Source organism: Candoia aspera, chromosome 1 (assembly GCF_035149785.1).
Source record: "Candoia aspera isolate rCanAsp1 chromosome 1, rCanAsp1.hap2, whole genome shotgun sequence".
In the NCBI taxonomy this organism is placed as follows: Eukaryota; Metazoa; Chordata; class Lepidosauria; order Squamata; family Boidae; genus Candoia; species Candoia aspera.
Window position 1 is genome coordinate 111,554,714 of NC_086153.1, and position 27,028 is coordinate 111,581,741.

Consider the following 27,028-nt stretch of genomic DNA (forward strand, 5'->3'; position numbering starts at 1 on the left):
CCAAGAAGCTCAGAGCATATATATGGTTCACTTCCTAGCATTTTATCCTTCCATAAATTCTGTGAAATAAGTGTGGCTGAGAAGAAGTAATTAGTTGAAGTTTACTGGATTAACTTCATGGCTATGTAAGAATTTGAACTGGATCACCTGTTACATCTTTGCTGAACCCTTCCTCACCTTACACTTTTTGTACAGGAGATGTTATGACACAAAACACCAAAGACCTCTCTGACATGCCACATTAGTTTCATGACAGGTTTAGATGGATCAGGATTTGGCCACTTACAATCCTAGGGTCCTAATTTCAAAAGTCCTTTAAACAAAAGATTAGTTCAGACTAATGCTGAGAATTACTTTACCCTTTCCTGCAGCCAGCAGCTTGCAGGACAGGGGAAAGAGTGTTAGGTAGAAAAAAGAAGTCAGAAAGAATGGGTATCATTGTCCACTTTTGGGTTCACAGTCTGCTTTAGCCTATCCCCATGGCTGCTCCAAATGGACTGGAACACTAGCCTCAACAAGAAAACATTTTTCTACTTTTGCTTCAAATGATCCATGGTAAAGCCATACTCCAACATTTTCCAATTTAAGGCCCATCCTACAATCTGTAATACAAGGTGAAGGTTACAAATATAGTCAGTCAGTCATGATAAGCATTTTGGCACCAGGGCAAAGACAGTATATGGCTGAGCCCTAAGACTTCTCAGAAAAGGATGGAGGTTAATGCCCAAAACCACTCATTTGCTAACAACTGTTTTGAATTATACCTGCATAATACCTTGAGGGTTTTACCATTAGTACTTCAATAGCTTTGAGTTACCACATGGGAATAGAAACACCTCACCGCTTTTAACTATGGCTTTGTGAGAGGGGGAAAAATGAGGGGTTCACAGAACCCCTGAATGTGCCTTAAACTCATCTAAAAGAGAAAAAGGACTGCCTGAAAGGAAGGAGGGGGAGGAAGGAAAATGGGTGCTAAAACAGTCATTAGGTTTAGAATTTGTAGCTGAGATAGTGGGTAATAGCCGGCGCCAGCAAGGTCACGCAAGGGGGAGGGATTATTAGGATTGTGTAAACTTTTGTGTGAAGGGGGAAATGCAGGCCCTGATATATATATATACAAACATTAGAATTAGGATGAAGTTAAATACATTCTTGAGGATGTGATCGATAACCATACATGTCTCAAGGAGGTGTTGATTACCTTCATCACATGTCTGTTTTTCCTCTTCCTGACAAAAAGGCAATCACGGTTATCTGACCTTATGTAAATTAAACTAGGATCTGGTGAGCCATCAGAGTCAAAAACAACGATAAGGATTGTAGGAACATCCTGACATCCTGCTGGCATTGTAAATTTGTAAATCAAAGTGGCTACTTCAAGGTAACAGGAAGAATGTGAGCTGAACTTTCAAAGGAGGGGGAGAACAGGCAGAGAGGGTATAAAAGTATGGTGTTAACTCTATTCAGGGTTCCTTCTTGCACGGAGGGACCCGCCTTTGCAAACGCGTTACAAATAAACTCTTTTCTCTGCATCATCGAACCTTGTGGATTGGAATTCTTCTGGGAGGTTTTTCCCGCTGACAATTTGGCGAGCCAGCCAGGAGCCTGAGGTGTTGCCGGTCCCGAGGGGTTCCAGTAAAAGGGTAAGTGGCCACCGCTTCCCATTGTCGAAGCGTCCCTGTTCGAGACCCCTCGGGACTGTCTACCCAGGTTCCTATACAGAGTGACGGTCCAGAGAAAAGAGGTGAAGCCCGGCTGCTGGGGCAGCGGGCGAAGAAGACCAACCGGTTGGAGGGCCAACTGATTGAGGATCAGTTGAGGATTGTCCAGTCGTAGGCTCTGATGAGGGCTGGAATAGGTGAGTTGTAAGGCTTGTGGGAGAACGTGACTGACCAAGGGACCCTTTGTGTGGGTGGTTAAACAGTCGCAGTTCCTGCAGGTAGCCGTGAGAGTCCGGTGCCTCAGGTCGGCTGTAGTGCTCCATCGAGGACGGGTGTAGAAGGAGCCAGACTTTAAAAATAGCCAGCGTCTGCTGGGAGTCTGACAAGATCTTGCTGCTAAAGAGAGGGCTTAAAATTCGCATCCAGCGCGGGCTGGAGTCCTCGGGGCAAGATCAGTGAAAAACGGTCAGTCATGGGGAAGGCACAGAGCAAACTACCTAGGAGACTGGAGGCTGGCAATGGAGGAGCATCCAGCAAGGGGCCAGATCCGGATGTGCCCCTAGGACAGGTTATAAACCAGTGGAATATGCCTTGGCTAAAGAAGTATACTAGGGATTTAAGCAAGTTAAAAATGATTAGGTTGTGTATGAAGCAGTGGCCCACCTATCCATTGGTTAATCCCGAAGCTCCATACTACTGGAACAAAGAGAGAATGACTGATGGATATTGGATCACTCAATAAAAGGACTATATTGTGGAACATGGTCTCACGGACCAGGTGCCTTATGTAGAAGTCTGGTATCATGTGTCTTGGGAAGGGCCAGACCCGCCCACAGGCATTTTTGTAAGTAAAGAGGACAGCAGCGATGAGGAATGCCTTTTTAAACTCGTCTCGATGCCATAGGTTGAGGTTGGACTTTAAAACTAGCCAGCGCTTGCTGGGAGGCCGGCCCGGTTTTGCCCCCGACAGTCAGAGGCTTAAAATTGCTGGAAAGCAAATCCAGCGTGGGCTGGAGTACTCTACCTTGGGTGTAAAACAATCAGAAGGTCGAGAGGGGGCTAGTGTTGATCAAGGATTTCTTAAAAGAAACAGAGAAAAACGTAAGCAGGAGGGCAGGATCAGGGTAGCAATAATAAGGGAGGTTATGGAACAAAGGGAACACAGCAGGACGCCGCCACTCAGAGATGAGGAAAGTATCGGTGTGGAAATGGCGGGGAAGAAGAGAACCGGTGGAAATCAATCCTGGGAGTCCTTCAGGACTGTCAGAATTTGTATGAGTATGTGAAAATGTTTTCTGATTGTAGGTGTTTGTCTGTGTATTGGTATGTATATTTGTTGAGGGAAATGGTGCAGAGTGTGTGTGTGCTCATGTGTGTGTGTGGCATGGGCATCTGTCCTGAGCTGAGGAGAGAAAGTCTGAAGAGGGAGAGAAAAGCTATGTGAGCTTGTCCCTTAAGGAGTTAAACGTGAGTCTGTCCCTTTAAGGAACTGAACTCCTCCACAGTAAAAGGGGAAATGCTTCAGGTTTTCGGAAATCCATAGCCCTGGCCAGGCTGTGGGTCTTCCAAATTTTTGGCTATGCCATCCCTTCTGTTATTTGCTGTGGATGGAGGGACATGGGATTTGATTGTGCCATGTGTTCAGTACTGTGAGTAGGTGACCAATTTAATTTGTGTGGAAGGGAATTGGGTAAAAGTGAATTAAATAAAGTGGAGGAGAAATAAGAATGAACTTGTGATGGTGAGATGACTTGAGAGAAAGAATGCCTATGGGGTGGTACACACTTTTGGGGAAATCTGGCAAGAAAGCGGTCTTATAAAAGCTGATGGGAAACGGGTGGAGCATGTCCAGCAGGTGGAAGAACTTTGGAGATGCTGATGCGACCCCATAAAATTGCCGTAGTTTATATACCAGCTCATCAGAGAGGCCATAGCCTGGAGGTGGTGGGAAATCGGTGGGCGGATAAAGGGGCAAAGGAGGCCGCTGGCCAATTGGAATTACAAATGGTGGCAGTGCCAATTTTGGATCCTCCAGAGAGCCTGGTCTGGAAACCCACTGAGCAAGAAAGAAAAAGTTAAGAGAGGAGGGTTGCAGAGAAACAGAGAAAGGGTGGCAAACGGAAGGAGGGGCAGAAGGAGTATCTCCCAAAGTCATGAGGGGAATTCTGGAAAAGTGCATGAAGGAGGGCATTGGGGAACCAATGCTCTGGTTGAAGCAGTAAAAGGAAGTTTTGGTGCTTAACTATGTGGACCATAGCCCATAGTGTGTGTTGGAAATGCTTAATTTGCTTAAAAGTCAACAAAAAGGCAGCTAGAAAGAAAGAGGCAGGGGGGCGACCGTTAGCTTCCTGGCCGTTTCAAAGGGCACAGGTAGACTATACTGAGCTGCCAGAAAAAGGGGGGTGCTGGCAGAGCCCATAAATGAACAGGGTGTTTGCAGGGCAACCCCAGGAGGAGAGAGAGAAAGAAAGAAAGAAAAAGAAAGATGAAATGAAATGCCTTGTTTTCAGCTCAAGGTTTGCGGCCCCAAAGAGGGGGAGGCAGGGGGAGTTCTCGGAAGATTGGGTCGAGGAGGTATTCCATAGAATAGAGGGCTCGAGAAGCAAACAGGCGCGGAAAGGACCTGGAGAGACGCAGGCTCTCTGGGGAGGGGAGTTGAGTTAAATCACAATAGGGCAGTTGAGAGTGTGGATTGTCTCCAATAGGCATGGGAGAGGCTAGATTCATCTTGATGGGAGCTATCGCCCTTTTAATAAAGCATTCCTTTCTCCTGGCTGAGAGGCAGGGAGGAAGAGCTTCTGTGTTCCTGCAGGGCTGTGATGGAGTGCATGTGGCAACAGCCTGTTGAGGCATTGGTGTGCAGTTTTCTTTTTGAGAGCATTTGTTTGTCTGAATGTGTGCGTACACGTAAGGTTGAGAAACTGTTTTGAGTTGTGAAAAGAGAGTTAAGAGATTGTGTGAGTCTATTCCTTAGGAGGCTGCAGGTTCTGGCCATGCCTGCATCCACCATTTATTCTGGTTTTGTGTGTATGTTGTGATTTGTGTGCTTTGAATGCATATGATGGGAAAGTTGAAAGGTTTTTGTCAATCCTTTCCCATTTTTTTTAATTGTTTGAGGTGTATGTGTGTTTCATTATTTGCCCAGTCTCACCCAAACTCCTCCCCCTTACTGTCTGCCTCTTGCCTGCTTGTTACAAGCTTGAGGATCCAGATGAGGGGAGAGAAGGGTGACAGAGGGGAGGGGCAATGCTTTTACAGAAGATCCTTTACTCCCCCATCTTTTTAGGATTCTTCCTTTTACAATACCTTTACACACTCCAGGGGCAATCTTTTAAGTTTCAGAGATTTCTCTTTCTGCTGTGGAAGGGAATGATTACTCCTCTTGTGAAAAGGGGGGGAATGTGGGCAGTTCCAGAGAAGTACTCTGCTCTGCCCCTGGCATTCCAGTTTTAGAGAAGTGTGTGTGTTTTTATAAATTTTATATGGATTAAATTTTAATCACTCCTCAACATAGCACATGATGATAAAAACAGGAGAGGAAAAAAATTTTTTGGACAATATATGGGTTTAGTAGAGCCTCCATGGACTGGTATGATCTATCTGAATTTTTGTTTTTTGTTTTTGTTTTGACAATTTGGTTATGGAAACACTCCAAACACTAGATGGGCTCTTATGTCAATGCTTTCTTTTTGTGGTGATTGTTTTACAAGTTTTGATTTTAAGGAAGTTATTGGGAAATTAAATATTGGCAAGTGAAGTATATAATATGGTTTTATTAGAAAAGAGAAATGAAGTTATTAAAATTAGAGGTTTGGCTCTAAAAGTCTTGACACAATTTTGGGGGTTTTGAAAAAGCCTTGTTGTTTAAGCAATTGGGTCAGGTGGTGAAGAGATGGCCAATCTACTTATTTAGGGTGGTATTTTGCTAGGGCAGAAAAATTAGTTTTATCCAAAGTAGTGCTTAAGTATATCCAAACCTACACCTACCAATCTAGTCACATGGGACAAATGCTTCAGAGATTTGTTCGCCTAGAATATTTATTTGTCCTGGAATCTTTTTGAAAGCCAAACAGGTGTGTGTGAGAGATGTGTGATATGCCAAAAGGACAACCCAAAGACCAACCAGGTTCAACTCCAGGGGAATGAACCTCCAGAAGGGGGGTGGCCCAGGGGTGAACTGTTTCTTAGAATAGGTGAAAGGCTTTCTTTATAGGCTGAAAAGAAACTTGGAGAGGCTAGGACCAAAGGCAGGATTAACATGGACACAGGCCTTTTTAGTGACAATACTAAGTCTCTGGATTGCTCCTAAGAGAAGACTAGGAGTCAGTTCATTTGAGATGGGTGACTCTATCTTGGAATTCTTAGTGGAGAAGTAGGAGACATGCATGCCATGGGGAAGAAATTTGTCTGCAAGCATTTGAAACAGTTATCTGCGCAAGTCTTGTCCTTGTCTCCCTATCTACAGGAACACAGAGCCCTACTGTTGGAACAAGCAGGCATCCTTTTAAGTCTGAAAATTGAGTCAAACCAGACGGAGGGGAGTCGGCAAATGAGTTGGGAAAAACCCTAAAGAAGACACTGGTGTTGCCAAACACTGCTGGACACTGGACTGTGCAGCCCCAGAAAGACCAAGAAATAGGGTGCACCATGCGCCTGAACCTTTTTGTCTAATACCTTGTAGTTTTGATGACCATAAGGGTCCCTGAACCTGGAAAAGAGAGTCACAGGGTTCAAGGGAAGCTTTGAAGATGTACTCAATTTAGAACAATAGGGAATTTATATTTCCATATGAAAAAGTATTAAGAATCAGTTCTGAAATCCAGCCTACCTGTAGTATGGAACTATGGTTAATCCACGGTTTGGATTTGTTAACCTTATAGGCTGGCGCCTGAGTCACGAGTGGACTGATGACACATCCCGGTTCAAACTTGGAAGGGGATATTTAACTCTTAGGTGGGCTGTTCACGAGCTGAAAGCAAGCTCTCATGATGGGAATTTTGATCCTGGTAGGATTATTGTGTATCCCATGTCTCATCCCGCTTATCAAAAATATTGTCCAAAGCACAATTGAAAGTATGGCCCCCCAGAAGATTATGTACCAAAGATTAAAAGACAATGATCCAAAAGAATACATAGAAGAGAAACACATTTTAAAACTTTTTGAGTTTAAGGCAGAAAATATAAGTCAGTAGTGGAAGGGGGGATTGTGAGAGGGGGAAAAATGAGGGGTTCACAGAACCCCTGAATGTGCCTTAAACTCATCTAAAAGAGAAAAAGGACTGCCTGAAAGGAAGGAGGGGGAGGAAGGAAAATGGGTGCTAAAACAGTCATTAGGTTTAGAATTTGTAGCTGAGATAGTGGGTAATAGCCGGCGCCAGCAAGGTCACGCAAGGGGGAGGGATTATTAGGATTGTGTAAACTTTTGTGTGAAGGGGGAAATGCAGGCCCTGATATATATATATACAAACATTAGAATTAGGATGAAGTTAAATACATTCTTGAGGATGTGATTGATAACCATACATGTCTCAAGGAGGTGTTGATTACCTTCATCACATGTCTGTTTTTCCTCTTCCTGACAAAAAGGCAATCACGGTTATCTGACCTTATGTAAATTAAACTAGGATCTGGTGAGCCATCAGAGTCAAAAACAACGATAAGGATTGCAGGAACATCCTGACATCCTGCTGGCATTGTAAATTTGTAAATCAAAGTGGCTACTTCAAGGTAACAGGAAGAATGTGAGCTGAACTTTCAAAGGAGGGGGAGAACAGGCAGAGAGGGTATAAAAGTATGGTGTTAACTCTATTCAGGGTTCCTTCTTGCACAGAGGGACCCGCCTTTGCAAACGCGTTACAAATAAACTCTTTTCTCTGCATCATCGAACCTTGTGGATTGGAATTCTTCTGGGAGGTTTTTCCCGCTGACAGCTTCTATCATTCAAAAGCATGTCTCTCAGGAAAACATTCCAGGAAAAGCGAACAAACAAAACTGTTAGACTTTTCTCATATATGGTTACCATCAGGATGGTCACAGGCTGCAAAATTCATTTTAGAATCCAATTTAGAAATCAGCCAGCTTACTTTTAACTGATTCTTAGTTCATAAATCTAAAATGTGATGCCTTGGCATTTCATATTCTGTCTAAAGTTATTGTAGTCTTTCTCCCAGATGTCACTTTATTTCATGGTTACAATTAACATCTCTGTGAATTTTTGATTGTGAAGATAAAGACTGCTACAACTTCAACTTCTTCTCTGCCTATCTGCATTGAGTTGACATTGCCTATTGACATACTCTTAGAGGTTTTGGGGGGAGGAGTTACTATTCAGCAGCAGATCTACTTTTGTACTCTCTTCTTTCACCTTTAGCAAGAGATTTATTAAGTCTTCCTTGCTTCCAGCCATCAAAGTGGCATACCAGTCCATCTGAGGTTGTTGATGTTTCTCCCAGCAGTTTTAATTCCAATTTCTATTTATTTTAATCCAGCAGTCTTTGTTACATATTCTGCTTTTAAATAAATAATGGGAAAATATACAACCCTGGGGTATTCCTTTCTTTTCAACCATTTAGTTGCTCCATATTCCATTCCAATTGTTGCTTCCTGGTCATCATACAAATTCTTCAATAAGCAGATGGGGTGGCCTGGTACACCCATGTTTTTAAGGACTATCCACAGATTGTTGCGATTTGCAACTCAAAAGCCTTAATATAACACCACAAAAATAGATGTCTTACAGGAATTCCCTTGCCTTTTCTATTTTCTATCCATTAAGCTCTGAATCCAGTTTATACATGTGGCAGTTCACATTCCACACATTGCTGAAGTCTGGGTTATAGAACTTAGAACATCTTATGAGTGTGTGAAATAGGGCAATTGTTTGGTAATTTAAGCATTCTCTAGCAGTGCCCTTTTTTGGCTTTTGAATATTTATTTATTTTACAATATTTATAGCCTCTTACAATCAAAACAGATTGTGGGTGGGGTACAACAAAAAGTATAAATTGATCTTTTCAGTCCCTTGGCCACTTTTGTGTTTCTCATATCTACTTATAATGCAAAGTAGCACTTTAACTGCATCATCTTCTAAGATTTTTAACAGTTCCACCACTACTTCATCACCTCCTGCAGCTTTGTTGTTAGCAGTGTTTTCTAGGGCCCATTTAATCTTACTTTAGAATGTCTGACTAGTTAAATGGCCAAGCCTTCATATAAATAATCGATTTGGGGATCTTTTTTGTACAGTTCTGCCTATCTTCACACCATTCTCTTCTTTATATCTTCTATTACTAGTAAAACTTTGCTCTCATCCTTTATTGTGCTTAGAAGTGTCATGTTCATCATTTCAATGTTAAACGTACATCGTAACGTTTCGCATGTCATTTTGCTGATGCGTGTTTAGGTTGGGAGGGGAGGAGGATTCTGTCTCCTGGGATGTTATCTGCATTCAGTTGGATTGGAATGTGTTTGGGTTATTTCGTGTGTTCAAGGTTTTCTTCCCAGGACATCGGCAGAAATTGTCACCAGCACCTGCGGTGGGGAATTTGAAACGGTTTGGGCAAGGGGAGGGATTACGTTCGCACCGAGGGTTTTTAGTTTGTATTTGGCACACTTTTGCTCATTCTCAGCTTTCTCTGTATTTGCATACTATTCTTTAATAAATCAGATATCATTAAGCCTCTACTTGTGAGTCTGGTTTTGTTAGGGTAGGCAATCATTACATAAAGCTGAGAATCTTAAAAATTTACCGTTAGCCCCTTTCCGGATTTATCTTGTGAGGGAGTAGTGCTAGCGATGACCGAACCAAAACCCTAAACCTGGGAAAGCGAGGACACGAGCGATGGGGAACCCGACTCCACGGTGAGGAGAACGGAGAGGGTCCCTACTCAGGAACTATCTGAGGTACAGGAGATTTCGTGTTCCAGTCCGGAGGAAGAGGAGGTTGTAGGAAAAGGAGCCCCTGAGCCTACCGAAGAGTCGCCTGGCAAGCTGATCACTTGGGATGAAGCACGGGGACCCCTACCAGGGACGTCCAAGACATCTTGGAAGCAGCGGTACCCGATGTCCCCAATTGTTGTGAGGCAGGATGGGGGAGGGAAAGAGGATTCTCAAACCCCTGAAAGGATAAGACTATTGGAGGCCAAATTTGAGTCGATAGAATATATGTTAAAGAAACTGTCAATGGACTAGGGGCCCCGGGAGAGGGGGAGAGGAGAATCAAGCACCAGGTATTCGTCCCCTTCTCCTCCTCCTCGCTCGGTGGAAAGAGGCAGGAGAAGGCACAGGGCTGAGCCACAACCCCACAGCACCAGGTATTCGTCCCCTTCTTCTCCTCCTCGATCGGCGGAAAGAGGAAGGAGATGGCACAGGGCTGAGCCAAAATCTCACAGTGAGAATTTCGAGGTCCCCTCTTCGAGAGCGGAGATCTCCAGTATCCAAAAGAAAGACCGACCACCCAGATGTGGCGAGGGGCCTGCCTGGAGCGGGGGTTAAAGACTTTACAGTCAAATTTGACGGGGATCCAACTAAGCTGTCATTCTTTCTTACCAATGCAAGTAGTTATATGGATGAATTCGGACCGTATTTCCGTTCTGAAAGGGCCAAGATAAATGCCATTGCCACCAAGCTAAAGGGGCGGGCTGCTGACTGGTTTGTCCAGTTAAATGAGGCGGATGCTCCTGAGCTGGAGGATTTCAAAGAATTCCTGTGGGCATTAAAGCTGCACTTTGTAGACCCATTAGCCAAAGAAAGGGCGAAGAGGGCTCTAAAAGAACTCAGCCAGGGGCAAAGATCTGTAGCCGACTACGCTTTGGCTGGAAAGGTTGAGGACTGGTCCCAGGCCACCTTAATAGAGCTGTTTAAGGATGGGCTGAACATGGAGGTCCTGCAGTGGTCGTTGGGCAGAGACGACCCAGATACTTTGTATGAATGGATACAGTTGGCAGGGAAGGCTGAACATGCCCATGAGACTTTCGCACACAGTAGGAAGGCGCTGAGACACGCGGTGCTCAGCAAGGGATCCCGACCCACTGCCACGACTGGGAAACCCAGGCAACGTGCCTGGGAGGAGGAGAGGGAGCGCCGTTATGCCAAAGGGCAGTGCCTTCGGTGCGGGAAGGAGGGCCACAGGGCGGCTGCTTGCCCAAAACCCAGGCCAGACGATCGGTCCGTAAAAGCGGAGGGCAAATCGCCCTCACTGCCCAGGAAAATGAAGGCAGCCAAGGCGGAAACCAAAGTGGAGGAGGTTCCTTACTTTGGGGGAGAGGACGAAAATAATCTAAAAGAGCCGGCGGGAAACACCAGCCACCTGCTCTGAAAAGCGCCTGTGGGCAGGTGGTGGATGACGGGCGCGAAGATGTTTTGGTGAGTGCAAATTGTCCCACGCTGAATGTGAAAGTGAAGTTAGGCTCCTGCACTAAGACCGTTGAGGTTTGGGTGTTAATCGACTTGGGGTGTTCGAGATGTTTAATGCACCCTGACGTGGTGGCTGCTTTGGACTTACCCAGCTTCCCATTGCAGCAGCCCATGATTTTCACCCAGCTGGATGGTACAATAGCGGGAGGGAAACTGGTGACTCATTTCACGGGAACGGTGGCGTTGCAATTGGGCAGCCACCGTGAGGGGTTACAATTTGTGGTAGCACCTGTGGGTCATCCCCTCGTCATCTTGGGGATTCCCTGGCTAGTACAGCAAAACCCCTACATAAATTGGGAACACAGGACTTTGACTTTTTCCGATGGCTTTTACCAAGCTCCTGCAGCGGAACAAGTTCTGTCTGCTGCGGTGGGGAGGGCTGCGGCAGCAACCCCACATTTCAATGTGACACCACTGGAGGGCTTGCCAGAGAAATACCAGGACTTTGCGGATGTGTTTGGTGAGATGGAAGCGGACCAACTCCCGCCCCATCAAAAAACTGACTGTGCGATAGAGTTGGTCCCCAACGCTCAACTGCCCAAGCCGAAGATTTACACCATGACTCAGAAGGAGCTTGCGGCATTGAGGAAGTTTGTGGATAAAAACTTGGCCAGGGGATTTATCGAACCAGGAAATTCACCAGTTGGCGCCCCCGTGCTGTTCCGGGGTAAGAAGGATGGGACACTGAGACTCTGTACAGATTACCGCGGATTAAATGCGGTCTCAATATCAAACAAATATCCTCTGCCATTAATAAAAGACATGTTGGTACATCTGGCAAAGGGGAAGATCTTCTCTAAGCTAGATTTGCAGGAAGCCTATTTCCACATCCGCATACGGGAGGGGGATGAATGGAAAACTGCTTTCAATTGTCCACTGGGTTCTTTCCAATATAAAGTCTTACCTTTTGGATTGGCGGGGGCACCAGGGGTGTTTATGCAATTAATCAATGAAGTGTTACATGAACATTTGTTTAAAGGTGTACTGGTGTATTTGGATGATGTGTTGATTTATACTGAAACTGAAGAGGAGCATGAACGCCTGGTGAGACAGGTGCTTAGCAAACTGAGAAATGCTGAACTGTTTGCCAGACTTTCCAAGTGTGAGTTCCATAAGACTCAACTTGACTACTTGGGTTATAGGATCTCTGACAGGGGCATTGAGATGGACCCTGGGAAAATTCAGGCTATTTTGGGGTGGGAGCGCCCACGCACTCGGAGACAACTCCAAAGTTTCCTTGGGTTTAGCAATTATTATCACCAGTTCATCCAGGGGTTCGCTGAAATTGCATTGCCGTTAACTGACTTGTTACGTACCAAGGGGTTGGGGGACACGCGCAAAGTAAAGAACCCGGGGGCACTGCTGAATTGGACAACTGACTGCCAGGTGGCTTTCAACAAACTCAAAAGCCTGTTCACTGCTGAACCGATTTTGCAGCACCCTGATCCCACTAGACCGTTTGTAGTTCAGGTAGACGCTTCTGATTTTTCAACTGGAGCGCTTTTATTGCAAGCAGATGCTGACAATCACTTGAAGCCTTGTGCTTATTTGTCTCAGAAGTTTTCCGAAACGGAACGGAGGTGGCATGTCTGGGAAAAGGAGGCTTTTGCAGTCAAGCCTGCTTTGGAAGCGTGGTGGCACCTCCTAGAAGGGGCTAAATGCCCTTTTGAAGTTTGGACTGACCATAAGAATTTAGAAGCGCTCCGAACACCCCGCAGACTCAGTCCTAAGCAGATTCGCTGGGCTCAGTTTTTTAGTCGCTTTGATTTTCAATTGAAGTTTGTCCCGGGAAAGAACTTCCTAGCTGATGCACTTTCCCACCTGCCCCAGGATTCGGTCCAAGCCCCTAAAATCATGGGCACAGTGTGGACGGAGCCCCAGCTGGGGTTGCAGGCTGTCACATGCAGCCAAACCCATGCGCAACTGCCTCCAGCTTCGGTTTCACCGGCTGGGAGGAGGACGCCAGTTCCCTCTCAATTGCAACAACAGTTTCTCCAGGAACTGAAATCTGATACTTGGTTGCAGGAAAATAGAGACAATGTTACTTTTGACAATGGGTTAGCTTGGAAGCAAAACCACCTCTATGCGCCTGACAACTTCCCTTGCGAAGGGAAATTTTAACCAGGTCTCATGATGATAAAGTAGCTGGTCATTTTGGGTTTGTAAAAACATTGCACCTGGTATGGCGCCAGTTTTGGTGGCCTACCCTGAGACGTGATGTAAAAACCTATGTTGCTTCTTGCCCTGTCTGTGCCATGTCAAAACGGAAGGCGGGTAAGCCGCAGGGGCTTTTACAGCCAGTTGTGAGCCCATCCCATCCATGGGAGGAGGTTTCTATGGATTTTATTGTGGACCTACCTCTTAGTCAGAAAAAGACTGTGATTTGGGTTATTTTTCCAAACAAGCCCATTTCATTCCATGTGCTTCTATTCCTTCCGCCCCACAATTGCCACGCCTTTTCCTAATACACATCTACCGGATTCACGGTAGCCCCTCCCGCTTGGTCACAGATCACGGGATACAGTTCACTTCCCACTTTTGGAAATCATTTTTGAAACTGGTTGGCACCAAACAGGCATTGTCCACTGCTTCGCATCCAGAGACTGACGGATCTACAGAGGTTTTAAATTTGACCCTTGAACAATTTTTAAGGTCATTTGTCAACTATCAGCAAGATAATTGGGTTGATCTGCTATCTTTTGCTGACGTGGCTTACAACAATGCTGTCCATCAGAGCACGGGGCACACCCCTTTTCAGGTGGTTTCTGGGCGAGATTTTGTACCCATTCCTGAGTTGCCACAACCTTCTACGCAGCCCTGTTCTGCTTCTGATTGGGCTGCTCAGCTGGCTGACTCATGGCCGGTGATTCAGCAGGCATTGGGGGATACCCAGTCTGCTTATAAATTGCACGCAGATAAATGGAGAGCCCTTCAACCTGATTTTAAGATTGGTGATCAGGTCTACCTTTCCACCAAGTTCATGAAGTCCCCACAGCCTTCCCGAAAATTGGCTCCCAAGTTTGTGGGTCCTTTTCCCATTGTGGGAGTTGTGAACCCTGTCACGTTTAAATTGGAATTGCCTCACAATTTGAAACGGTTGCATCCTGTTTTTCATTGCAGCTTGCTTAAGCCTGTCAGCCACTCGTCCCATTGGCATCCACAGCCTCCACCTCCTGCTCTGATCCTGATTGACGGGCAGCAGCATTTTGAGGTGAAGGAGGTCCTTGATTCGTGCAGGATTCGTGGCACCCTACAATACTTGATTCGATGGAAGCACTTCCCCCACCCTGAGTGGGTGTCTGCCCGTGATGTTAATTCTCCTGTTTTAGTTAGACGCTTTCATGTTGCTTATCCTCTGAAACCTGCTCCCTGATGTTTCACTTATTTTTGGGGAGGCAGTATGTCATGTTCATCGTTTCAATGTTAAAAGTACATTGTAACATTTCGCATGTCATTTTGCTGATGCGTGTTTAGGTTGGGAGGGGAGGAGGATTCTGTCTCCTGAGATGTTATCTGCATTCAGTTGGATTGGAATGTGTTTGGGTTATTTCGTGTGTTCAAGGTTTTCTTCCCAGGACATCAGCAGAAATTGTCACCAGCACCTGCGGTGGGGAATTTGAAACGGTTTGGACGAGGGGAGGGATTACGTTCGCACCGAGGGTTTTTAGTTTGTATTTGGCACGCTTTTGCTCATTCTCAGCTTTCTCTGTATTTGCATACTATTCTTTAATAAATCAGATATCATTAAGCCTCTACTTGTGAGTCTGGTTTTGTTAGGGTAGGCAATCATTACAAGAAGTTTCTCTTGATTTCTGTAATTTTCTTAAAAAGAGATCTTATCCTCCATATTCAATTATCTTCAATTTCTTTGAGTTGCCTAAGTATCTAAATTATAGCTTATATATTTTTGCAATTATACTTATAATCTATACAACTCATAAGTAATATTTTTTTCTGCTTAGAACCAATAGGCTTAATATCCAGTACCAACATTCCTTGTAGATTGTTGCTTACTAGTTTCACAGGGAAAGGGATTTGAATCCACAGTGATTCTATACAAAATAGCTGGTTCCCCACTTTTAAAGGGAGCAGGAAACCAGAATTTTATTCTCCTTCAGTCAAGAGATCAATAATCAGCTGTTTGGCAGGAAGAATGTGCCAATCATGGAATGCATTTTTGGCTGAGGGCCACACATGGTCACAGGCTTTGCTCTCTCTACTCAGGAAGTAAAGGAAGGTTTTTAAATCACCAACTGGTATTCACTGGAATACTTATTAAAACCACAGCAAAACAAGATTGGAGAGGGGGGAAGCCAGCAAGAGAAAGATTAAGTTGGATCAGGTTAGGAACTATGGAGAAAAAAAGTCCAGATTTTTCCTCCCAATGTATCCCTATGGGCAAGGCAGTTGGGAAGTGGATCAGAATTTTCCAATTATCCATTCTAAGACCCACATATCCTTCCTGCACATGTGACCCAGAACAGAGCTATGATCAAGGGGTCTGAAAGAATTTCATAAGCCATGCTCTACATTGTTTCCCTATTCCAGCTGAGTTCCTCAATATTATGAGTGAAGCTATTTAGCAAAAAGGCTTCATATAACTATTATAGGCTGATTAAGGACTGTAGTATCATACCTGTCCGGTGTATGCGAAGTCCAGAGCTTGCTTTAAACCTATTCCTGTGATACCGTGTAAATTCACTTCATCTGCACAACTTTCAACCATACAAAGACTGAACATTGCCTAAGGGAAGAAATAAAACATTTGTCTACATTAAAAGTATTATGCATGAAGTCCATACTAAGTATCAGAAATGATGGTTCTCCTTTTGCTATTCCTTAATAAAGACCCTTGTTAAACATGGACTGGCTCCCAAATAGCACATAGGGGATTTCTATTCAAGCTGGAAAAAGCAGGCAAGGAAGTCATCTCTGTAATTTTTCTTTTCTCCTGCACAGTAAACCTCTGTGTCTTTTGGAAAGTTGCTTTGGAGGGCCAGAAAAAAATAAAGCACACTGTAGATGAAAGAAAAACTATAATGAAAAGCTTACAGCAGAACTTGTGGTGCCTTTTTATTTATTTATTTATATTTCCTATTTCATCACCGCCCATCTCACTAAGAGTGACTCTGGGCAGTTTTCAATAAAATTAAAATAACTACAGATTAAAATACAATAAAAGCAAAATTCTTCATATAAATATAAATATAAAATCCAAGATGGAGAATACAAAGATCTTAATTTAATACATACTGTGTAATTCCCCGGGGCCTCTTCACCTAACCACCCTGACAATTGATTACCCCCTCCCACCACAGGCGAGATGGCAGAGCCAGGTCTTCAATCTCCTTCGAAAGGCTGGGAGAGTGGGGGCTTGCCTCACTTCTGGGGGCAACGTATTCTACAGGGTGGGGGCCACGGCACAGAAGGCTCTCTTCCTGGATCCCACCAATTGACAATCTCTCATAGACAGGGTCCATAGCATGCCCTCTCTGCCTTTATAAAACAAAGAAGCAGTTCTCTACAATCTGGATCTAGTCCAATGAAGTTATTAATCAATATGCTATACATTCAAGGGACTAAATTTTTGGAGTTAGTTTTTGTTTTATTACATTGATATCCCTCCATTTCTGCAGGAGCTTAAAACAATGTACATGGTCTTCCTACATTTTAATCTGTCATTAATCCCATGAAGAAGGTTCGGCTGAGAGATGGTGACTTTTAATCAAACCAGTCAATCTGCTAAACCTGAGTGCTCTGAGCCCTAATCTGACATTGAAACCACTACTCCACATGGACGAATGCAAAGACTGATCTTTGCAGTCCATCCAGTAATGTTTCTCAAGTGAAAAGTAATAACTTATTCGCCCAGCTTCATCTGAAATGTATGGGAAGCAGTAGAGCAAATATTTTGCACAAAATAAATACACTTAATTTAAACTAACAAGCAGACAGTGTAATCTTGGCAAGGCTTCCTCTGTTTTTCATGATCATCTCTCTTTATACAATAGGGAGAAAACTAATCAAGGCTACATGGCAGGTTAATGTCAGGACTGTCCTGAAGTAGGATATCTAGAATGCTTGTAATGCTTGAAATTAATATATACAAATGTTTAACATATGCTGTCAGCTTAAGTAAGTTTTGCAAAAGGGCCACCACGGTCCTGCAAATGACCAATGTTACACATACAGTCCTACTACAGAGCCAGTTTGGTCTAGTGGTTAAGGCAACGGGCTAGAGAGCAGGAGACTGGGAGTTCTAGTCCCGCCTTAGGCATGAAAGCCGGCTGGGTGACCTTGGGCCAGTCCCTCTCTCTCAGCCCAACTCACCTCACAGGGTGGTCGTTGTGGGGAAAATAGGAGGAGGAAGGAGCACTAGGTATATTCGCTGCCTTGAGTTATTTGTAAAAATAATAAAGGCAGGATAGAAAATAAATAAATAAATAAATACTTGGATCTATGTGCTTATATTAATTGTGTTTCCAGGTGATCCTGCAAGTCTGCAAGCCTGTAACGTTATTCCAAACACACAGGCACCCATAGAAGAGTCACTGAAAACGTGATACATGTATTTAAAAGATATATATTCAGAATGACAATTATTCTATGACACCAAGGTACAATTTAAATATATATAAAATATATATCCTGCCTACATGTACTGCTCATTCACAGTGCAGTAGTACAAACTGATTAAAATTATGCATCTCAAGATGGAATTAAAATTTCCATGATTTTTATTTAAAATATGAATGAGTAGGTGGGACTACAAAACGGGCTGTCTCTGCACTTTTAATTAATTCATTAATTCTCAATTATGTCTTGCTACCAAATGCTATGTATTAGAAACTAAAGGGAGAAGATTTGTTAAATACAAGGAAACATAATTTAATGATTCCATAACCCTGAGTGTGATATTTATTCAGTGAATTCGTTTTAGCCTTTGCCTATTACTGACAACACCATTATTAATTTCTACTTAACAGTTTTCCGAATTACGTAAACAAAGAAAACATGATGTCCCCAATTATCTATACTATAGCTAACATGAAGATCAATGTACTTTTCAACACTAATATGTGCTGCTGAGAAAGGAACAATTACTTTTTGATGTTATGTTTGTTAAGTGCTATGGTCTTTTACTTATTGGATTCTTCTCCTGCCCCATCCAAGATGGACATAGCGGAGTTGAAGAAATTAAAACCTAGCATACTTGTAATGGTTGCCTAATCCCAAATACTCAGTCTCACAAGCTCCGGCTTAAAGATAACTGATTTATTAAAGGAATAGTATGCAAATACAGAGAAAGCTGAGAATGAGCAAAAGCGCGCCAAATACAAACTTAAAGCTTTGCCTGTGAGCCAGTCCCGCCCCAATCACCCGTCAGTGCGCACCCCCTCCCAGGTGCTAGGAACCATTACACGTGCCTGGGAAAGTAACCTTGAACAGAAGCGCAAACCCAAACACACATTCCAAGGCTCCAAAACAACGGAGGGCGGAGGAATGGAAAAACCCTGTACGGGCGAATGAACACGGGACAGGAGTTGACATGTGAAACGTTACAATGTTAACAGAACACTGAAATGGGGAACATGACATACTTGTGCTTCAGTTCATGCTGTGACCATTATCCCATTACGGATAAAGAAAACCCCAAATATTTCCTTGACAAATTTTGAATAAATGTCCCTAAACTTTGCACAAGGAAGACAAAACTCAGTTTGCAAAAGGAGACCTGTCCCTTCATCATTGGATGAATACACCGCTGCTGTGAATGCACACGCTGCAAACTCTCACAACAAGTGCCAACAAGTGCCAGCCAAACTCAGGGAGAATCCATATCCATGAATGAGATGTGGCAGAGAGGGAGATTTTGGAGACCCTTTAAGAGCACAGTGTAGAACTTGGGGAGTGAACTTTGACAGAGGTCTGTAGACTGAGGCTGGACAAAAATGGGAGTTTACCATCACCTTGGCACCCTCCGATTAAAATGGAAACTCCCCCAAAAGTTGCAATAAGTCCAGGTAGAAAGAAACATTTTTTTACTTTGGAAAATTGCTATTTCGTATAACAGGTAACCTGTCTAGCCAGGATTTTGTGTTTGAATTTTTAATTTTTTCTGTGTAGTGCTAAGTTAAATCTAATTGTCTTTTATTTCTCTGTATAAATTCAGGAATGGTGGTAATCAGCCTATTTATTCATATGTCAGGCTCTGCATGAAGAAATATTATTGTCTTTACATTTGTAACCTGTGATATGGACAGCTATGGGATCTTCTTTATCTCAGAATACTTAATTTTACATTTTAATACTTAAAGTTAGTAAGGACTTTTATATTTCATATTTCCTTATTTTTAAACAAAGTTTGGTTAAGTTTATCTCTCTGAGATTATCTCCCAAGGAGGAAATGAAGAGTTGAATCATTTAGTTGCATGCCTGCACCATACATGGCCAGGAGACTGCACTATTGAAGGTATTTTGGGGGGGGGGTTGCATTTCTACCTTTTAATCACCAAAAAGGAGGCACAGGTTATGAGAGCTCTACCTCTCATACATCAGGGTGATGGGATGGATGCCAATAGAGGCACCTCCTAGAAGACAGCTGTTGGCAGCAGAAATTACCTCTCTTTTGTTTTAAAAATCTTACTGAGCCCCAGCAGTCTACACTTGGATATCTAGGAAATGAAGATAGTTACCTGGAGCTTTACTTTGCAGTGGCATATTCATTCTGTGACAAATATAAACAGACTTTTAAGAAATTAAAAAAAAAACAATATTGTAATAATTACTTTGATGGGCCCCTGAGCTACTGGCCTCTGCTGGCCAGGCCAGGCCTAAGTGCACAACTGCACATTTCCTTCCTTCCTAAGCAGTATTGTTTTTCCTGGCCAGGCAATGTCTGCATGCAGCCTTAATCTACACCCACAGGGCTCTTTCATGCACATAAGCTGTTCCAGCTTGTGAAAAAGCCATAGGGAAACTACTCCCACACCACTGCTCATAAGTGAAAGACCAGCACTGAAGGATAGGCTGTGTTTTGGCAAACAAAGATATTGCTGATGGATATCAGAAAAGCAACATATGCTAGCTCTAGCACCACAGTGACTAGTCATTTGAATGCTCTGGCATGCCACAACTTCTTTGCAAGATCATGGATTCCAATCCAACTTAATATTCTGTACTTTTCCAAGAGATAGTATCAATTTTACCTCACTTTTCAACCATGCACTCAATAAAATAAAGCAAAACACAACATAGCAGCATCACCCTAAAACTGACTGCAACACAGATAGTCCTCAGGATACGACCATTCATTTAGCAACCATTCAAAGGTACAACAGCACTGAAAAAATGGACTTATGACCAGTCCTTGCACTTACTGTATAACCATTGCAGCATCCCACAGACACCTGATCAAAATTTGGGCACATGGCAAGCTGCCCACATTTACGATCACTGCAATGTCCCGTGGTAATGTACTCCTGCCTTGTGTGAGCTGCCTCAGCTTCAACTCCCTCCATTCACCTATCTCTCCCCAATCTCTGCCCTTTTGGTCCCTCTGCACAGGAGGCGCAAGATGATGATGATGCTGTATTCCATCACCACCAGCCGCTGCCCCCAACTGATCTTTGTTTTCTTATTTGCCTCTCCTCTCCTCTGCTGAGCTCGCCAACACCAGTCAGCCTTAAGACCCATGGTGTGGGGGCTCTGTCAGCACTGGGCTCAGAGGTGGCAGCAAGGGGCAGGTAGGCAGTGGCAGCGGAACACAGTGGCATCTTCATCTCAGCCATCCTGTGCAGGGTGGCCAAAAGGACAGAGGTGAGTCCAGCACCAACCAAGCCCCTACACCATGTGGCTTGAGGCGAGCTGATGTTGGCAAGCCCAGCAGAGGGGAGAGAAGATGAAGATCACCAAGGTCAGCTGGGGGCAGCGGTGGGGGACGGCAGAATACAGCAGCATTGTCATCTCAGCCATGCTGTACGGGTCACCCAAAAGGGCAAAGATGGGGGGGGGGAGATAGGCTGGTGGGGGGAGTTGAAGTGGAGGCAGTTTGCACAGGGCAGGAGAAGCAAGCTGGCCTCTTCTGGCTCAGTGACCCCTGAAAGCACCCCTTGCCTTGGAAGAACCGAGGCTTGGGGTTGGGAGGGACCAAGCTGGGAATGGCTTGGATTGGGGTGGGAGCTTTCAAGAGACAGGAGACATGATCACCGTTTGCAGCCTTCCCAGACAGCTTCCAACAAGCAAAGTCAATGGGGAAGCCAGCAAGAGGTTGCAAATTGAGGTCACATGAGGTCCTCGCCTAACAACCACAACTGGGACTGCCGGAACTGCCATCACTAAGCAGCGCATTCACGTGATGTTTTGCTTAACAGCCACTTCATTTAACAATGGAAATTCCAGTCCCAGTTAGGGTCATAACCCAAGGACTACCTGTAAATTCAGGCAGTAGATGTTATAACTAATAACATCATTCTGGAAATATCCAGCTAAATAAAATTATCTTTATGTTGCACTGAAAAGCAAGTAATAACGGTGACAGGTGCACTCAGTTTAGGCAGTCATTCCAATTACTGGCCCCTCTCATTGAGGAAGTCATTTCCAACATACTCTGGCAGCTGCATTTTGATCAAATGGAAGCTTGCAAACAGTCTGCAAAATGTAAGGAGAACATACAATATAACCGCAATCTCAGGCTGAGAATTAAAAGAGAATGAATGACGGAGGTCAAGTTGGGTCTGCCCACAAAAGGATTTAGCTGGTAGAAGCCTCTCCTGCTACCTAGCCATGGAGTAAATTATCCAGATCTAGGGATACCTCCTAGGACAAGCCTAATATTTCAAAGATACCACAAATCCTAATAGGCTGCAATCTTGTCAACATCCTCTAACTATGCCTTTCATCTTATCCAAAGTCACTTCAGCAAACCACAAACAGGGGAAAATCCTTTTCTGGCTCATGAATGCATCAAAATGATTATTTATTTATTTATTTATTTTTCAAAATTCATCGCCACCCACCTCACTCAAAGAGCGACTCTGGGCAGTTTACACTAATACTGTACTGTAATAATAATACATTATTACTTATTTAATTCATATGCCACACATACATACATATACATACATACATACTGTAATGATTGCCTATCCTAAAACATTCTCAGACTCACAAGCGAGAGCTTGAACAAAACCTGGTTTATTAAAGAATAGTATGCAAGTACAAAGAAAGCTGAGAATGAGCAAAAGCGTGCCAAATACAAACTAAAAACCCTCGGTACGAATGTAAGCCCTCCCCCCGTACAACCGTTTCAAATTCCCCATCCCAGGTGCTCCTAACGAGTTCTGCTAATCAACGGGTAAAAAGGACCTTGAACACAAACGATAACCCAAACACATTCCATCCCCATGAAAACAGATAGAAAGCCTGGTACCAGGTCTCCCAGCAGCTCCCTCCCAACCAGAACGCGCGTCAGCACCATGGCATGTGAAACGTTACGATGTACATTAAACATTGCAACGGCGAACATGACACATACATACATACATACATACATACAAATTCAGATTCTCAGATGCATTGAAAAAGCAAACTTGAAAACTAACTTACAAATAGAATAAAAGAAAATACTGAGAAAAATTACCACTGATTCAGTGTGATCCAGCTTACACAGTAACCTGAGAGTGATCTCTAAGAGTTGAACAGCATTTATTTATGAGTGCAGAAAAATCTAGTTCAACTATACTTATTTTACATGTAGAAAGAGAGTCTTATGCCTGCTTTCCCTTCCAAGGACTAGATGCACCCTGCAGAATCTATATATGCACATATACACACTTACAGAAATATATTTGCATGACAAATACTTGAAAAATAAAATTTTTGGACTTCTGGTGGGAATATGGCAGACTGAGCAGCTGTGCCCGCGAGCTCCGCAGGTAGAACTGGCACCATAGCAGTTTCTTTGGGCTCAGGCTGGTTTCTCCTGTAGCCCAGAGCGTTTTTCCAGATTAAGGAAAATGCTTGGAATCGATCCATTCATCCTCCAGATGGCGAGTTGCAGCCAGGAGATCGTGGACAGCATCGTGATCAATGGGTAAGACTTTGCCTGGAGGCTGGGATTTCACCATTTCTGAGCCGCACTGCAGCCCTTAAAGGGACATTAAGTCGGGCCACCCCATTTCTAAAGCACCCAATTTATTTATTTTTAAGTATTTGTACCCTAAGAGAGGCTTTCTACATTAAGGAGAAACAATCTCACTTGGTGCTTATCATTTTTGTGGTTAATTTTTTAAAAACTTTTTTAAAGCTTTGGATGTTGCTTTCTATCCAATACTAAGGAGGGTTGAAATTCTGCAGTTCTGAACTTTTACTTTCCTGCTACTACTTTGTCTGGGAACTGTCTGTTATCTTATCTTAACTCAGTTCGGAAATTTTCCATTGACTCTCACCTCTGCTGGTTAAGTATCTAGGGGGCGTCATAACTTACTGCTTCAGAAATGGATGATCTTAGCCAGGCTTTCTCTGACCGTTGCCAAGATGTCAAAGCAGATATTAAGCAGGTTCTTTCCAATTCCTGCCAAGTTATTCTGCAAGACATTCAGAGCATTGTGGAAAATATGTGGTCTGAAATGTGCCATCTGGTTGGAGATAATGTGGATGAACCTGAAGAATCTAACAGCAATGGAATTATCTGTGTTTCATTTCTTTAAGAAAATAGCTCTGTGACTATTATGGAGACATATAAATGTCTTGGTCTATTTTGAAGTGGGTTAATGGATGCAAACATTGGAACAGTCAGGCATATGGCGCAAGACCAAACAGCATTTTGTTCTGTTATACATAGGGTCGCCATGAGTCGTAAACGACTCGATGGCAACTAACAACAACAAGAAGGGACTAAAAATATTTATTTGGATGGTCTTATAGTTTTGGACTTACTTATTGTTAATGATTGGGATTATGATTGTTTTTTTCTTATTCATGTTTTTTGTATTATTAATTATAATGGTAGACAATTTGCGAGCTTTTTATTTTTTATTTTTATTATAGTAGACAGGAATCTATAGAATAGTAGTAGGAAGGCGATAATTAAGTAATTGTTACTTTGGGGGAGAAGTTGATTAGGTGATTTATATATTTTTTTTCTTTCAATAAACAGAGGGAGCAATGGTACTTAGTGATTTTTACAATGTGCTAAGGGGTAGATCTGTAGAAATAATGTGATTTTGGTTTAATATAAAATAAGGGATTGATTATAGGAAATTGCTGTATATCCTTGATGTTTAAAGTTGGAAGTCAGTTCGTTTTGTATCTATGTAAAAAATTTTCTCTTGTTTTTTCACACTTTTTAGTTCTTATTTTGTACCTTCTTGTTTTTCTGTATATTTTATCTTTTTCTGAAATTTAATAAAATTCTTAAAAAAGAGAGAAAAATAAAAATAAAATTTTCACCCTGAAATGTTTGGGTGGATCATGACTACTGTCCAAAAATTAAAACAAAAAGTGATTTACTTTTATTATAATAATCTAGAGGTATACAATGACATAAAAATTATAACTGTATTGCATACATTACACAAACATGTTAACTTACTCTGAAATAGTCACTGCATGCTGCTAGCACAGCCTTGTGAGCATGGAATTTCTGCTCTTCAGCAATTAGAGTTATATCACAGAGTATTCCATCATTTCTTTGTTGGTTCAGAGCTGCCAGGACAGCATCATTATGAGAACTGGATTGGCAAAGTCTCTGACCAGTCAGCATATCTTGAATACTGCAAAAGAGGAAGCAGTAATAATGTTTAGGAGAATCAAAATACAACCTATGAAATATACCCATGTGCTTTGAATTATCTCATTTTTAATTATTACATCTGTAATATACTTCTGAATGTATAATATTTTTTTCAGGGAAAAAAGTGCCTGAGAATTCAATTTTCCTGTAAAGTATATTTGCACAGGAAATTTATTATTTCTGACAATAAAAAATAAGTGTTTTTAATTTTTCCCCACTTCTTCACAGAATCAACACATTTGCAACATTATAATCTGGGAGAGGTATTACCATAGTTCATTAGGCAAAAATAGATCTCATTCTTCCATACCAAATAATGTTGTTCTAAACATCCACAATATCATTGCACAGGCTCAGGCCCACTGACCCGTAATTCTTGTGTTGCAGCAATTTATAAGTCTCAGGAAATGTACAAAGTCAAGCAACAGCATGTTTCTGAGCAATGTCCCCCAATTTCCCTGAATATGAGTAATTAAATTGTCATTGCTGCTAGAAATGGCATACCAATCCCTCCAACACAGTCTAGAAATGTTTAACTTCATATAGTGAACTTTTTGAGAGGGCAAAGTGGCAGAAAGTACTGAAATGTCTTACTAAATATAGCACTAGTTTCTTCAGATAATTTGTTACGTAGCACTACCAGTTCCTGTCAACACCTTTTGCTGCAACAAAAATAAATGCAAGCTAGAAAAAACTTCTTAACAAATCACAAAGAATACTGAGCTACAGAATAAAGCAACAGTAATACTAGAAGTGCATTTTGCATTTTTCTGGGCCTGCCATTCCTACTCTGATGGTCTTTGGACACATTAGGCCTGTATCTGTATCTCCCAGAATTCCCAGGCACTGTAGCCCTTGAGAATACCGGCTGGGATTCTGTAGAAGAGAGCCATGTGAGTCTACGGAAGCAAAAAATAGGCAGAGTCTGGTGATTTCTTTCCAATTAAAAAAACTCACTAAAAGGCATAAGCTTTCATGAACTGCAGCTCTGATGAAGTGAACTAAAGCTCACAAAAGCTTACACCATTAAATAAAATAGGTTAGTGTTAATTCGGCTGGGATTCTGGGCCTGAACCCTCTGTATCAAAACTAATTTTGGAATATGCTTTTAAATGAAGCTGTTCTTTTGCCTTATGACCTGTGTTAACATATGCACCCAAATGCAACTAACCAACTTACAGCCTTAAGCAAAGTAATAATAATAATTTATTAATTATTTATATGCCTAAAATTTCCTGAAAGTTTAAATCTAAGCCGATTCCTGTGCGAAACCATTTGTTCTAGGGTTTTGGACAAAGTACTGGTAGTCCTCGAATTACAACCACAATTGGGACTGGAATTTCCATCATAAGCTGTTGAGGTTGTAAGTTGAGTCACCATGTGACCCGACCCAATTTTACGACCATTTTTACAGCAGTTGTTAAGCGAATCACCGCAGTTGTTAAGCAAATCCCCAATGGGCATTTTTTGTCAGAAAGCGGCAAAAAACATTGCAAAACGTGATCACGTGACCACAGGACATTGCAACCGGTCGTAAATGCAGGCTGGTGGCCAAGTGCCCGAAATGCAATCATGTGATCACAGGAGGGGTGCAATGTTTTGCAACACCTGGAAGTGCGTTAGAGGCCGTAAAGCACCCATCCCAAGGCCATCATAACTTTGGACTGTCATTAAATGAACAGTTGTAAGTTGAGGACTACCTGTATTTAGACCTGAGGAGAATCAGGATTCAAAGTTCACATCTGTCTTTTACAAAGCATAATTAGAATCACATATGCAATACAGTATGTAAACAACTCAAATAGTGCAATTAGCCAGGAAAAATGATTTCCTGTAATGTTATTATTTATTTCCATTACTGCAAAAATATTGTTTTAACTGAATCAAATTTGGAGGAGGGAAAAATCTTATTGTTCTTTCTACTTTAGCTTATACATGTTCTTCAAAAGTTAATTTTGAGGACTGATCTATGAGGATCAACATAATGCTGTTTTCATTTTTGTTTCTCTCTCCAGGATTTACAAGATCCTATTTTTGGCTACAATGCACAACATGTAAACGAGATGACAAAACTGTGGAAAGAGCAAACATTTTTTGCATCAAGGTTTTCTATGGGGACAGTTACCATGAAATTCAAGGGAACCTATCACATTACAAA

General features: G+C 42.6%; 1 protein-coding gene across 3 annotated transcripts in view; it reads right to left on the reverse strand.

Moving 5' to 3' along the window:
• The window catches only part of KLHL32 (kelch like family member 32), a 103,932-nt gene that overhangs the window by 68,002 nt on the left and 8,902 nt on the right, over window positions 1–27,028 (reverse strand). For all 3 annotated transcript variants that reach the window (XM_063311885.1, XM_063311911.1, XM_063311902.1), the window contains exons 3-4: window positions 24,670–24,850; window positions 15,712–15,819 (exon numbers count right to left, since the gene is read on the reverse strand). In XM_063311885.1, coding sequence (XP_063167955.1) covers window positions 15,712–15,819; window positions 24,670–24,850 — 289 coding nt within the window. The remainder of the gene's footprint in view (window positions 1–15,711; window positions 15,820–24,669; window positions 24,851–27,028) is intronic.